Genomic DNA, 14,796 nt, shown 5'->3' with positions numbered 1-14,796 from the left:
GAGCAGCTGTGCCATGCTGTGAGCCTCTTCTCAGGGTGACCTTTTTTGTGTGTGTGTGTTTGTAGAGTTCCTCTTTGAGTGTCTGTTGTGCAAAAGTGAAATCCTCATCTGGTCAGTGTACTGCTGCCTGCTCCTCCTGACTGAAGAGCGCCTTTTCTTCTCCAAGTGTCACACAGTCTATGGTGAGTCATCAACCTTTCTGACAGAGTGACTGCAGTAATTCTTGTGCCTCCAGCTGAATTCCAGAGCTTTACACACAGTCACAATTTCCAGTCAGGATGGATAAAGGACTAAAAATAAGTACGTATCAGACATGTTTGTGATGTCCAACGTAGCTTGAATTTGTAGTGTCATTGTCCTAATGAGTTTCTGATGAGCATTAATTCATTATAATAATCAGTTATCGCAATTGACACTCTCTGAGTTTCTATTAAGTGTTCTTGTGTATATGCCAAGAGTAGATTTAGGAAGAATGGTTAAATTCCTTCTGTTCTTTGGGACTTATCTCCAGCAGTGAGGGCTGAGGCATTTTTTGAGGAAGCTGAGTGAACACTCAACAGTTTTGGATAGTTGTTTCTGTCAGTAGCTCAGAAGAATAATTGTTCAAATCTGTCTTACTTTTAAAAATTAATTTTGCTTCCATTCTGGAATCTGAAACATTAAAAGCCTATCTATAACTTCTCTTGAATGTGTACAGGCATTGAATCTCTGGTGAGGAGTCTCCAAGGTGTCCTGCTGCTGAACAATGTGGAGTTGCACAAACAAGGGCTCCTGCTCTTCACTGAGATACTGAAACGGTAAGGTAGTACCCTGTCAGACTTGCACAGGCAGAGTTTGGTACCCCAAAATGGAGAATGTGGGGCTTTTACTTTTTAAGATTTTTTTTAAGACCAGCTATCTACACAGAAGAGTTTTTGTGTTTGCAAGGTGGTACTGAACAATCTCATCTCCTTTTTTCTTGCAAAGAGGGTCCTGATGGTTGTTTCTGAACCTCCCACTTGTCCTGTCTGTGCCTACAAACACCACTATATCTTCCTCTTCCTGTTTCCTTGCCAAGTGGGGAGGTGAAATCTCTTTTCAGCTGTAGACAGAGCAGGAGAGAAGGCCAGGAAGGTCCAGGCCTGTATGTGAGCAGGCCAGCTCCTGCTAAGTGTGCCTCTATGACAAAACAAAGCATGCAAATTCCATGGCCTCTGGTCTTCTATCATCATCTGAGCTAAATTCAAACTGCAAAAACAAATTCTAGGCTGAAATATTAATGTCTTCTGTCACTTTTTTCCTCTTGTTTTCTGCTAAGAAATAATATACACTGGCTTGTTTTTCTTCTGTGCTTCCTGTTCTTGCCTCTATGATCTTGTTCCAATCCTGTCATGCTAGTGACAGAGTCTCGTTTTTGCCACTTAGATCCCCCAAGAGAGCCCTTGAGCAGAATTTTGGAAATGTCATAGTCAATTTTGTAGCAAGTGGCAGGGTAAAAAGGAGAAGAAAAAGCAACAGTGCTGGAACAGTGTGGTGATGCCAGTGTGGGATCTGTCAAAAAGAGAAACTAGGATGTGGGGAACACTCATTACAGCATTTATGCTTGTAAAACAAAGAGAACACTCTGTGCAGTTATTCTAATTTTCTAGCACACCCATTCTGTTTCTCTGAGCTTTGCCTTAGAAATCATGTTTTATTTAAAATTATCTCATAGTGGGGAAAGGGATCTTGTGCTGGAATCTCTCATGGTTTTAGCTTGCAGCTGGATCCTCTTATGTAAGTAATCCACACATTCTGGTGAGGTCCACACAGGATGTGCTGCTCCCCTTGGTAGTATGTCAGGAATGTTGGGTAGCTCTCCTTGGAGTGACCCTTGTCTATCCCAGCAGAATCAAGGTGGCAGGTGCAGTTTGGGGCCCAAAGATGAGAGGTTACAGAAAGCTGCAAGAGTGCTGCCCTTCACACTTTCCCCCCAGGCCCAGAAGATATCACAGTGCACCATATTGAAAGTGGGTTTGTGCATCTTGAATGAGTCAGCAATACTCCTCCATTCCTTCCTCCTTGCATGAGTCAGTGAAGACTTTTTTCTTCCTGATGTGTTTTACTTCAGAAGGTCAGTGATTAAAGAAATTAAGAGGATTAATAGAATTACCCAGTGTAAGTAGAAGCAACTTGGAAGTTCATTGCATCACTTGTGGCTTGGCTTTTGATGTCTGAGTTCCACAAGTCCTTTTCCTTGCCATGCCCACCTTACAGCTTTTTCTCACAGCAGAATGTGAGGTGGCTGCAAAGCTGGGTTCCATCCCACTGAGTGACTAAAAAGAGTGGTTCTTCCTCTGTTCCCTTTTTGCCATGTAACTGAGCTACTAGTGTAATTTCTACTGAAGTTCACTTTGCTTGCCTTCCCATTTGTGCATAAGAGCATGTGCTCCTGGCTTGCTTTAGTCAGGCATGACTGTGAAAACTGAATAACAGGGAATACTTTTGGCTCCCAAATCTGGCACCTGTAATACTGTGCTGCTTTTCTTACTTCACTTTGGAGGGACCCTCTGGCAGGCTGATAGTGCCTTTTGTCTGCATGTAGCTGCCTATCTTCTCCCTGCTCTCCCAACTGTACCTGAATTGCCAGGAACTAAATGAGCACAGTCTGCCATTTACACATCTCTGTCCAATAATGGGATTAATGGCCTGTTGTCCCTCCATGCTCTCATGCTGAATGCTTAAAGGTGTTGGGCCACAGATAACCAAAATGCTCACTATTGAGAAGGATAGTCAAAACAGTTGGATTGTGTTTATTTTATTGGTTACTTTTCAAGTTTGTGAAGTTTCCTGTCCTGGCAGCATCTAGCATTAGGAATGCGGTGAGAAAAGCTATTCTCATGGCATTATCCTTATTATAGGATGGTGATGTTTGCTTGTATACTTAAAAATATAAGTTGCTAGATAAAGTCACAAATGCCAGAGCAGATGGCCTGAGCATAAAGTCCTAGGCCCAGAGATCACTTTATTTTGCAAAGCTTGTTTCTCTTGTGCTTGTCAGTATTCTGGAGTAGTCAGACAATTATCCATGCTGTGGGTGTTTTATTGTATTAGTGCTTCAGACTGGCTGAAATGTCCTCTTTATAGCAAGCCCTCTACCTGCTCAAGTGTCAGAGTACCTCCTTGAGAGCAGCTGGCTCTCAATACTGAAAAACATGGCTGCAGTCTCATGGCTCAGCTGTCCATTTGCTGAAATGAGGGAAGGGCACTACAGTTACCTAACTCTGACAACATTCTCCTTACTTACTTTGTTTCTTCTTCACAGGCAACCAGTGGAAATCAAATTATTCACAAACCGAGGTGTGTGTATGGAAGCCATTGATGTTTTGACAGAGACAGTGAACTGCCCAGTGCTGGAGGTGGCAGTGGAGGCTGTGAAAGCTGTGGCAGCTTTCCTGAGGTAGGCAGGAATGTATTTGCAGACTTTTCTTCAGATGGATCTGTTGATGCATCTTGGGCTTTACAGTTCCCCTGTGGCTGTGTGGGTGAATGTGCTCTGTGGTGGGACTTGTGTCTGAGGCAGGCGTGGGTACAGCAGAGCCAGCTTCCCACCCACCTCAGGAAAGCTGCCAGAGCAATGAAGCTGTGGCAGGCAGCAAGTCATTGCAGCAAGGACCTAGTGTTCCAGGCAGATTGTATAGCAGCTGCTGTGGCTTTATTACTCTGTGCCCCATCCAGATTGATAAGAATAATAAACATAAGATTCTGGGCAGTCATGGGCTTCCTGGCTGTAGTGAGAACAGACAGAGCACTGGGTGTGTGTGGGTGAAGGCACTATTCAAATATTGTGACCTTACTATGTTCTGCTGAAGACAAGTGGCCTATTCCATCAGAAGAGCAGTTATTTCTGATGGTGTTCCCTTCCTAATGGAATGTCTGCAGCATTGGACTGTGCATTTTGTCCTTGTCTTCACTTGTCAAGGAAGGACCATCTGAGCTCCCCTCCAGTCCCATATGAAGAGCTGCAGAAGCTTCTGGAGGCAGTGCTGAAGAGATGTGCTGACCTTTCCCCACCACAGAGTAGTAAGAGGCATGCAGTAAGTCAAAAGTTGTTGCTTGTTGGTAGGACCAAGCAGGACAGGGATGATCTTCCTAGGACACTATGTGGATATTTTATACATGTTCCATCCCCTTACTTACATCCCCCATGGGAGTTTGGTTTTCCACTATTTCTTTTGATCTTCTTGCTTTGAGATGATACCAGACTCTGAAGCAGATAAAGATGGATGCTGGTGAATGTTATCTTTCTAAATCAGTGAAGTGAATTCTTTCCTATTCCTGGCATCTGTAGTTAGTGTGATGTGCTGCTAGGACCTCTGCACTTTTGAGAAGAGCCCCAGGTGCAGATGGCTAATGAAAAGACAGAGGCTGAGCCTTCTTGCTGTAGGCTTAGAGCCATGTAGGTTTAGACTGCATGCCAGTAGTGACAAGAACACCTCAATGCTCAAAAGAGTAATAGAACTCCAAATTCTTGATTAACTACTTTTAGACCCAAGTTCTGTGGTACCAGATATTGGCCTTCTCTGCCTGAAGAGTTTGCATACACACAGAGCTAGGTGTCCCTTTCAGAATTAGGAGCTTCACAGGAAGGAAATTAGATAGTGTGGTTATCCAGGCTGTGTTTAAAGGGGGAAAAGGGAAAATGATACATCTGCCAAGGTATCTCAGCATGAAATGGAGAAGTAGTTCTGAACTGCCAGGCACCAGTGTGTAGCTGTGGCCTCCTCTGGTATTATGGAGAAGACCACCACAACAGGATAAGGCTTAAAGGGAGATTTTGAGTTCCAAGTTGTTCCCAATTTGAGAAAATTAACTCTGATGCTTCAGTTGGCTTCAGGCTTAGCTCAGTGGGATGCTGTGTGGGAACAAGAATTAGTGCATGGATAGCTGCTTAAAACTCTGAGCCAAAGTAGAAGAACTTCTAAGATTTCATTGCTAAGCAAGGAGAAGAACTATTCTGTGTTGTCTGAAGAGTATTTGGAAGAAAGAAATTTTTTAAAAATATGAAGTTTTCTCAGAAGGTTTTAAAGCCTGATTGGCTGAAATGCTTAAAACTCAGATTAGGTCAAATAATGGTAATACAGACTCTAAAGGCATAGCTCTGTAACTCTGTCTTCCCTAGGAAGAGCACACAAGCTGTTTAACTCTGTCCTCTCTGGGGGAAGCACAGTATTAAAAAAAATGTTGTTGGAAGGTGTGAAGTGAAATCTGTTGTTCCTCCTGCTGCTAGTGTCAGAGGAGAAAGCTATTTTTTTCTGAAAGTGGAGGTAAGATTTTAAAGACTTCTCTCCTTCAACAGGGTGATCTCCTATTCTCAGTGTCTCAGAGTCACCCAGCAAACAGGAATCTTGGTAGAGTTCCTCAGAGACAGGGTCAGTTCTTGCTCAATACCCTGGAAAGTTTCAGAAATGCTTGCAGGTGAGGACAAGGAAGAGGTGTGGGTGGGTGGTGTGTGTCCATTTCTGTCCATTCTTCTGTCTTTGCAACTGTGTTCTTCCAGCCCATCCCACCACAGAAATATCACAGGTGAGTTTAGTGCATGGCACTGGTCAGTGAAACAGCAGAGTGAGGGGTATGTATTAATAGTGGAAATTTTGTGACACCTGGCTGTGTCTCCCATGAAATTGCTTGGGACCTATCAGTTTATTTCATGTATTTGGGCTTTGAGGGACTGCTTGAAAATTTGCCAAAACTGCTGATAATATAAGAAGTGTTGGAAGGTATGTGTGAAACCAGATTCCTGTGCTATGTGGTTTCCCTGCCAGTGGGGATTAACCATTTAACAAATGTGTTTCTGCTCCAGCCTGTGACCTGTTACTGAAAATGGGTTTATAGGCACCAACTTTACCTCTTTTGCTGGATCAGAGCTATTTGGCACCCTTAGCTTCACAGCAAACAGTGGTAGTTGAGTTTGTGTATGAATCAGGATGAATCAGGATCAGTTTTTAGAGTGGTCTGGCCAAATTAGTTTTTGCCTTGCATCACTTGGGTTGGCTGAGATAATTCAGTCAGAAGCAGACATGCCTTTCTGCACTGACCCAGAGTCTTGTGGTGATGTTAGAGAGCACCCAGGTTCTGTAATGGATTTTATATCAGCTAAGTGATCCCCTGGCTGATTTTCACAAAGTTTGCTGTATTGTGCATCAGGCACTCTGGTTTGACTGAAAACCAGTCTTGCCACACCAGAGCTTCCCACAGCAGATGCTTTCTTCACTGAAACTAAGTCTTGCTTTCCCAGCGTGTACTGTTGTGCAACCTTGATGACTTTTAATAGCTTCACTCAAGAGGTGAAGCAGATTGTGATTGCCAGATTTCTCTGTTTCTAACCCATTGAGTGTTTGTGGGTCTTTTATGGTGAAATAGTGATGAAAATGTAGTATATCCTGGCTTCCTTTACCGAGTGAGGAGGTTTCTTCTTTTCTCCATTATCCACTGTGTGTTTGTAGGTTAGCAGTGCAGTTCCAGGGTGACTTCATGGCCCAGGAGAATGCTTTCACTGCCCCCAACTCTGAGAGCAAAGATACACTAAGCAACTTCTCTGAGTTCCTGTTGAGGATCTGTGACAGTCTCTGCATCCCCATGGTCATGGTAGGATTTCTTTTGAACTTGGTCTGTTCCATGGGTACCTGGAGAGGTGCTTTCAAGCACCTGGAGTGGGTTGCACAAATTGTTTTTTTGGGAAGAGGACATGTCAGGTAAACCAAAAACAGCTGTGGCATTTTCCACTTTTCCACAACCAAATGTGAAATTATATAGTTTGCGCAGCATAGTGTATGGTCTCAGAAGGTGCAGAAACTAATAAAGTTTCCATGTAGATGTCTGTGTCTTTCTTCACTGTGCAATCCCATAGCCTAACTACCATGCTGTGGGATCCACTGCAGCTCCAGATGTTGCAGAAAATGAAGAGTGCCTGAACTGTTGTTTCCCCTTCTGCCACTTCTTCAAAACTTGCCAGTATCCCAGAGTGCAGGCATGTTTTACACCTGCAATTTCATTTTTATGCTTTTTCCCAGAAGGTATTGATGAGGCTGCCCAGCCTGCACAGCAAAGGCAGTGTTAAGTAAGCATTGTGCATCACTAAGGTGACATGATTAAAAAAGTATCTGTGGAGACTCATGAGTGCTTTAGTGCTCCCTAAGACACTTCAAGCACAATTGTAAAAACAGTGGGACTTTTGTTCTGGTTCCTAATGTTTAGTAAAGTTTGCCTGTGCTTTGTGACAGGTACAGGTGTATGGATTCTTGCAATTGTTAGGAACTTGGACATGTTTTGGTTGGTGTTTTCATATCCAATCTCTTGGTAGGCAGCTGCAGTGGCACTGCTGTTCTCCTCCCTGACAGGAGGGTGCAGTGCACATCCAGTTTGGCAAAGCTGAAGTCAGTGTGCTGTTTCTTGCTCATTGAACTTGAGTAAAAATTAATGGACTGTGGGAAAATTGTCCTGCGACCTTCAGCAGTAGTGAGTTGAGTCATTCTGTTCTAAACAGTTCAGGGCTGGACTCTGTAGAGAGCTCAAATGCCTGTGTTTGTCACTTCTCAGTGAGATGCTGAAGCACAGGTGTTAAATGTTGCTGAAGTCAGCTGCACTTAAACATATGTCCCATGTTGTACAGGAGAATTAGCCATGTAAGAGCAGTAACTTCCAGGGCAATGTGGGCAGTAATGTCAGTCACTGTGCATTAAGGCCTAACTGGTTTCCTGCTAGAATCCAGAAGCTTCTTGCCTGGTGTGATGTGTTGCAGAGTTACCAGCACAGATCATAGTGCTGGCAGGAGGGAGTGTTAGTTGCATCCAAAGTGCTCTGTGAGCCTGCTCTGCTGCCAGGCATTTTGGTAAAAGAACTGCTACTCCATTTCTGTGGATTTAGAAACTTGACTTTCTGGGCAGGCAGGAGGCTGGAAGAAAGCTGATGCCTTCAGTACTTACAGCATCTTGTGCACCTGATCTATTCATCTTTCCACAGAGCTATCTGGAAAGGGCTGTCAGCCCATCAGTGGCAGAGGTTTTCATCTCAACACTCAATACCCTCTTTACAGTGGTGCCAAGCATGAAGAATAAGTTCTCCAAGAAGCTGGGTATGAGGGTACTGTGGGATAGTGTTCTCTGAGCTCTTAACTGGTGGAACTTGCTGCTACTGCATATTACTGAGGCAATGAGCCTAACATTGAGACTTTTTGTGGAGGATTCTATTACATGTTTATATGAGTAAAAATAGAGTGTATAGTCATGTTCAGCAGGATGGAAAAGTTATTTGGTGTAGCAATGATGATGGGACAGGTTTTATTTTGGATAAGAATGTTGTGTCAGCTTTATCCTTCCCTCTGGAATAATTCAGAATTGAATTGACTGTTCCTGTAGACAGGGATTATGCTGGAATTGTTGGTTGGATTTTACTATGTAGAAATCCTAGTTTAGTCTATGTATGGCTTATTCTTCACACATCAGAGAAGTGATGTAGACAATTCCTCTGTTTTAAACATGTGAAACTGGCAAACCTTCACTTCTCCTCCTGAGAAAACAAATGAGTCTCAGATACTCCCCTCACACCCAAACTTGGAATAGTGTACTTAGTTTGCTCTGAGGGGCAGCCTAATATATGTATTCTTACTGAGATGGCCTGCCCTCTTCACCAGGCTTGTTTGGAGATGTGTGGGGGTGGTTATGGGACCTGCCTACTCTTCTTCTTATTGTACATGCTCTGTGCTCCTTTGACATTTCTGTCTTGCTTCTGTCTAGCATCCTCATCCTTCATCCGCCTGACACTGGAGCTGAAGTCCAGATTTTGCTCTGTACAGAGGTATTGTGACGTGCATTGTAAGTCAGCCAAAAATTTCCAGATGGGAAAGGAGATTATGCCTTATCTAATACACCTGATTAGGCAAGATGAGATGCTGAAAGACTCAAGAATGGTTGTGTCTTACTGAAAAATGTAAATGGTTACTGACAATGGAAGAGCTTGATGTGGGAGAAGGGAGAAGCAGTTTGGTAGGGGGTGGATGGATTTGCACAGATTTGTGAGAACTCTGTGCTCTGTCGTGAGTTGCACAGTTAGAGATAAAGCAGCCTGACTTTGGAGTAGTCAGATCAGTGGGTGTTTTGAAGAGAAGTACCAATAGCATCAGTTCCATCTGAGCTCTGGCTTCCTAGGCATATACTAACCACTGTTGTTGTTCCTCATAGTGTGGTAATATATTAAAAGTAGGGAGGAGGAGGATGACTTCAGTAGCAGGAATTGCAAAGGATCTCCTGTAGTAGAGACTATGATTTCTAGGTTGAGGAATATTTGGGGAGACTCTCTGTGGGTCTGCAGAGGTGTTTTACCTCCTCTTTCCTGTGACTGTACCTCATTAAAAAAGTAAACAAAACACACAGCACTCCTAGTCCAACTTACTAGTGTGGAACTTCGAGTGGAGGCATTTGTGCCTGTGAATGGTGTGTGGTGGGAGTGATTTAGGTCTCTGAATAGAGCACTGTGCTGTGCCAAGGATGGTGTGTTACAGATGTCAGGTTATGTCCTGTTCTGTGAGGAAATGGTTGCAGGGAAAGAAATACCTGGAAATAGCTGTTCACACCCTTTTAGTTAATATTTTGGCATTTTTCAGTGTTTATCCCTGGCAATGTCATTGCTAAAAAATCTAAGTGTTGTTTGTCAGTGGAATCATGTATTATGAGCTACCCTTAAACACCTCCCATTCTCTGCAGTGTTAGGGGTCCTGTCCTTATAGGGATCCCTGTGTAGACAAGGTGTGATGATTGTGAGAGTACCCCCCTGTATTCACAATGACCAAGGTATGAACATGTGCACTGTTGTCAGTGCACACACCCACTGTATCTGTGAGCTGACAGTCCATTGGGAACTCATCATTTTCCTGGAAGCCTAGGCTGGCTCCTAGAGTCTTCTAGTGATGGGGCTTGTATGTGTTCATTCAGTAAAATGAGTTTCTGGCAGTGTGTGATATTAGAAGTAGGAAGAGGATATTTCCAGCCTTTCTTACTGTCTCTTTCTGCTCTTTTTGCTCTTTTTCACAGTAATCCTGTGCTGAATCACACCTGTTCCAGCTTCCTCTGTAGCTTATGCCTGAACCTCTACTCAGGCACAGAGAAGAGGAGAACTTCTCAGGAGGGCAAGTTTGGGGGAAAAAAAGATTGCTTCATTTAATTTGAGGCCATACCACTCTCTGTTTAGGCAACAAGTGAAAAAAAAATAGATGAATAATTGCAAGGATCAGCACAGAAAACACTCAGAAAATGCCTTTTGAAGAGTTTGGAACCCTACCTGAAAGAATGCATTTCATCTGCCTGTGTTTTTTGTTTACATGGGGGCATTTGTTAGCACAGCTGTGTGCGCTTAATTGAAGCAAATTTACTTGTCACATTGTCACTCATATCTGCAGATAAAGTATTTTTTTTTTCTCCTGGCATGATCTATAAATCTTTCCTGTCTATACTGTAACTTTCCATAATGGGTAACTCTCAAACAAATGAGACTAAAGTTTCTATATCAGAAAAGCCACTTTTCCCATTAGCAGTGGTTCATCACCATACAGCCAGCATGAGCAAAGGGATCAGAATCTCAAGCAGAAGTGTCTTTTCATCCTTAAAGCCAGCTCTGTTAAAACAGGTCTCACGCCACTATTGATGCCAAATCATACAGGTGTGCTTGCTGTATGCAGACTGTGAAGTTTTTCCATAGACATTGCTCATCATTTCCTGCCTGCATATGTTTTTATTTCTAGAGCAAGAGATGTCTGAACTCCTACTGAAGAGTCTGCCTCAGTTAAACTACACCATTGCTGAAAGCCTTCTCCTCCTGTCTGAAACCCCTGAACCTTTCTTTTTGGATCAGTCTCTTTGCAGCCAACAGCACTGTTTCATACTACTGTTATACTTTGCCTACACCTTTGGGGACAGGTGAGCCAAGAATATACAAAGCAAGTGGGTTTGTGGCCATTACATGCCATGTGTTGGTGGGTATAGCATATCTGTTGTTACTGTTTCCACTCCAATCTCCTTCAATGCAGGTTTGTTCCAGATGCAGAATTATTTCTAGCTGTAAGAAATTTTCTCCTATCAGCACAGGACCGTGGAGACTGTCCCCCTCCACACATACTCAGAGCTGCACTTTATCTCCTTGCTGTCTGTCAGGATAAAGGCAAAGCTCTGGATGTGGTAAGAGATTTCATTCCTACCTCTTTTTGTTGAAAGTAAGGTTTCTCTTCACTCATATCAACCTTCTTGTAGAAAGTATTTTGGCATAGGGGGTGAGCAGTGAATGAGTGAAGACTGTGCAGGGCATCTACACTGTGGAAAGTTAACTATGGAAATCCACAGGGGAATCTAGATTTGACAGAATAAACTTGTGTGTGTGTGGGAAGTGTAATTGTGTTGGATAGGCTGTGAATTCACATACAGAATATAATAAATTTTGTAGCTTTGGTCTCCCAAACACATCTCCAGATTCTGCAGCAGGCTTTCTAGTGTTCCCATATGGCTCTTTGCTACTGCACAGCTTTGAGCTCTGTATAAAGCCTACAAGTTTCTTAGCCTTTGTGATGCAAATGGGCTTCACAAAATGATGTTTAACTGATGTATTTGATTATCTGCTGAAAAGGCAGTGTCACTGTTTCTCATAATAGTCTCATCACTTCAGGTGTTTTATATTCAGTATTAGTGATTATTTTGTTCTCTGTCCCACTCCCCTTTCCTTCTTACCAGAGGTCTTTGTCTACCATAAAAAGAATCCTGGATAATCTTCCAGATCTGAGCTTGGTCTATGTCCATTGTCCTCTCCTGCTGAAATTCTTCCTGCGCTACCCTGAACTTATGGGAAGATTTGGACACCAAGTCCTCCAGCTCTGGTTTTCCTGGGAAGACTGCAAGCAGCCTGAGGCTGAAGAAGCTGATTTTGGCACATCCAGTCATCTGAACACTGCTAACCCATTGCTTCCCATACTGAAGAGCAATTCCAGCATTTTGCTTATTTTACTGGTATGTGGTTTTCACAAGGAAGGGTTGCTATCCTGGCCCTGATTTTGGGGGCTTTTTGGTTCTTAAAGCTTTTAGTGATGTTATGAAGCCAAGGATTTCTATAGGAGGGGCCATGTGTGTGACTTCCACCTGCTAGGGAAGCCTTTTGTGGAAAATGGGACTGTGTATGTGTGTTATCTCTTTCTCTGTCATTCATCTACTGTGACAGGAAGGGATCCTCTGAGAGCTGGCTGGAGAGGGATCTGAAGGGTCCTGCTGATGTATGCCATGAAAAATCCCATTCCTTCCCCTATCTGGATACACAGCTGGGTACTTCAGATTCTTCAGTGCCAGCCTTTGAAGAAGCTGTTTTGAAAAATTGGGAGCAATGCATTGCTACTGATAGATGAGAAGGGTATGATGGACAAGAACTTTGAAAAAGCAGTGTGCAGAGAGCAGATCTTGAGGGCATAGCTTTCTGTTTAAGGTTTTAATTTTGTCTAGTTTTCTGGAGACTCTTGTCAGAGAATTCTGAAGTACTCTTGAGTTTTCAGGACTGCAAATAACATGTTTTATTGCTGTTAAAAGAAAAAAGTCTTGTGACAGGGAAAATTAATCAGTGCAGGAGAGAAAGGGGCCTTAAAGTAGCAGGTTAATTTGTTTGCCTTTAGCTGGTGTAATGAGCTCTGCTAACCCATGTAATCATGACACAGTCTGTGTCCTGATGGCTGCTTAGGGGCCTTTTCTCACTTCCACTGCTCTCACCTTCCTGTCACCTCTCCCCATCAGTGGCCTCTTGTCCCGTGACTGTTGTGCCAGTCACATAGCAAATATTTGCTAACTTTTCCACAGAAGAACATGAGATTTGCCTGTAAGGGCAAAAGCTAAGAGCTGTGATATTTTTTCTCCAGTCCATTAGAGAAATTAAAACTAGCTATCATTGAGAATGCAAACCCATGTCAGAGATGGTAAAGAAATGAGAGGAAGCAAAGTTTGACTCTGAGTGAGCATCCATTGGGCATTACAAAAAATGGTTGTTCTGATCTAAGAGGCTATGAAGTAAATTTTAATATCTGTGATTACTGACATGACTGTCAGGAGGGCTCTCATGCAGAGCACTTCTTTCACAGCGGGGATGATATTGCAGAGTAGATAACAGCATCAGGCATTTGATACCATTGCAGAGCATTAGTAAAAGGGATCAATGAGTTTACATATCAGGACAAATTATGGAGATGAAGTCTCCCATGAGGCTTGTCCATACCCTTACCTTTGGCAGTAGTTCTGGAACCTGTCATTCCATCTGGACAGGTCTGTCAATAAGCAAAACATAAACATCTTCCTTCACTGAATGGTACAACATTCCTGCTTTCCCTTTTCTGTCTTGCCATATGCTCTTGCAGAAATAAATCCTTTTAACTCTGTTCCAGTCTTTAAAGTGAGTTGTAATAAATCGCAGGCTTTGACAATTCACCTTTCAGATGTGGAAGAGCATAATCAATCTGAATTTTGGTGGAGTAATAAAACAGTACAATATGTAGGGATAAATATACTGTCAGATGTAAAGAAAACTTATGAGATGAATAACCTAAGCCTCAGAATGCACTAGTGGAGTGGAAAGGCCTCTGCATGGTAGAGTAAAACAAAAATTAATGTCCTTCCAAGGATGACTTATTTGCTTATTTGCTTGTAATAATTGTCTGGATTAGATATAATAGATGGTTAGTGACTTCATCTGAGACCTTGAGTTCTGGGTAGGAAGGAACCTATTAACACAATGGTGCATTTGCCAGGACCAGGAAGGCTGTGGCCATTGGTTCATGTCATTTTGTGCTGTGTCTGTTCATCTGGGAGTGAATGTAGTCATGATGACACACTGTCCTGCTTGTCTTCTCCATGCTCCAGGTCTGAGGTGCTCTCTCTCAGAACAGAGACATTAGATTACACTCCTGAATGTCATATGGAGCAGATCTATGTCAGCAGAGATGATTGTGCAGACATCTCCCTACCCTTTATTCAAGAAGGTCTGTGGTAGAGGCAGGAATTAAGCTCAGAACTAGAGAGCTTTTTCTGGCACAGACAGCCTGTTCTTACCTTATTTGCTTTCCCTGGGTGTGGGGTCCCACAGCCATTTCCTCTGCATCATCAAAGTCTGGATGCATTACTGCTGTGTGATTGGGGAAGGCAGCTGGGAGAGGCAGCAAGCTGTCCAGGCAGTCTGTCAGCTCTGTTGCTGAGACCAGTTTCCTGTTTACCTCTTCAACTCCACCATTTGCAATGCAGTAGCCAGAACTACTGCAGGAAGACAGGAAAGGTAATGCTGACCTAATAGTGTTGAGATGGTCATATTAAATCAGCACTACCAGGCATTTTCTGTCTGCCTCTGTACATGCTGTGCAAGTAAATTTAATGTTACACACCTCAACATGAAGACTGTGCCAAAATTAAGGCTAGTGTCTGTGGGATTCAGCTCAGAGACTCCAGACAGAGCCCTGTAGTCAAGAGGCAGGCTTGTGAGCTGTGTATATGAGTCTTCCCTTTCCTGTGATTGATTATTTGCCAAGCTTACGTGTGTTTCATGCAGTTTGGTTATGTTACTACTGCACATACAAGGCTGCCAGCCTTTTGAAAGTTAGGAACTATGGACTGACTCATAAGCTTGATTTTAGGCAAGCATCTTTAATACACAAGCTGATTTTTCAAAACAACAGGGAGAGCAGAGGTTCCAGAGGTTCTGTTCTCTTGTTTAGGCCTCACTTGTCTCAAACTGTGACCTGAAATGCATGTTACCCTTACACTTAGAGAGCCAAAT

General features: G+C 43.1%; 1 protein-coding gene across 5 annotated transcripts in view; it reads left to right on the top strand.

Annotated features, from left to right (window-relative positions):
- Positions 1 to 14,796, top strand: part of LOC306800841 (coiled-coil domain-containing protein 134-like) — a gene marked incomplete at its 5' end in the record, with an annotated part of 45,477 nt that overhangs the window by 9,495 nt on the left and 21,186 nt on the right. Inside the window, 12 exons of one of the 5 annotated variants that reach the window (XM_079303232.1) lie at positions 66 to 182; positions 698 to 797; positions 3,284 to 3,418; positions 3,941 to 4,055; positions 5,318 to 5,436; positions 6,465 to 6,606; positions 7,981 to 8,092; positions 8,754 to 8,814; positions 10,047 to 10,141; positions 10,754 to 10,928; positions 11,039 to 11,186; positions 11,733 to 12,005. In XM_079303232.1, coding sequence (XP_079159358.1) covers positions 66 to 182; positions 698 to 797; positions 3,284 to 3,418; positions 3,941 to 4,055; positions 5,318 to 5,436; positions 6,465 to 6,606; positions 7,981 to 8,092; positions 8,754 to 8,814; positions 10,047 to 10,141; positions 10,754 to 10,928; positions 11,039 to 11,186; positions 11,733 to 12,005 — 1,592 coding nt within the window. Of the gene's footprint in view, positions 1 to 65; positions 183 to 697; positions 798 to 3,283; positions 3,419 to 3,940; positions 4,056 to 5,317; positions 5,437 to 6,464; positions 6,607 to 7,980; positions 8,093 to 8,753; positions 8,815 to 10,046; positions 10,142 to 10,753; positions 10,929 to 11,038; positions 11,187 to 11,732; positions 12,006 to 14,796 lie in introns of those variants that run through there. The other 4 variants (XM_079303233.1, XM_079303234.1, XM_079303235.1 and 1 more) reach the window with 4 other exon arrangements.

This window comes from Erithacus rubecula (assembly GCF_903797595.1).
Source record: "Erithacus rubecula genome assembly, chromosome: 4".
Taxonomy (NCBI): domain Eukaryota; kingdom Metazoa; phylum Chordata; class Aves; order Passeriformes; family Muscicapidae; genus Erithacus; species Erithacus rubecula.
This window is presented reverse-complemented; position numbering and strand designations above follow the sequence as displayed.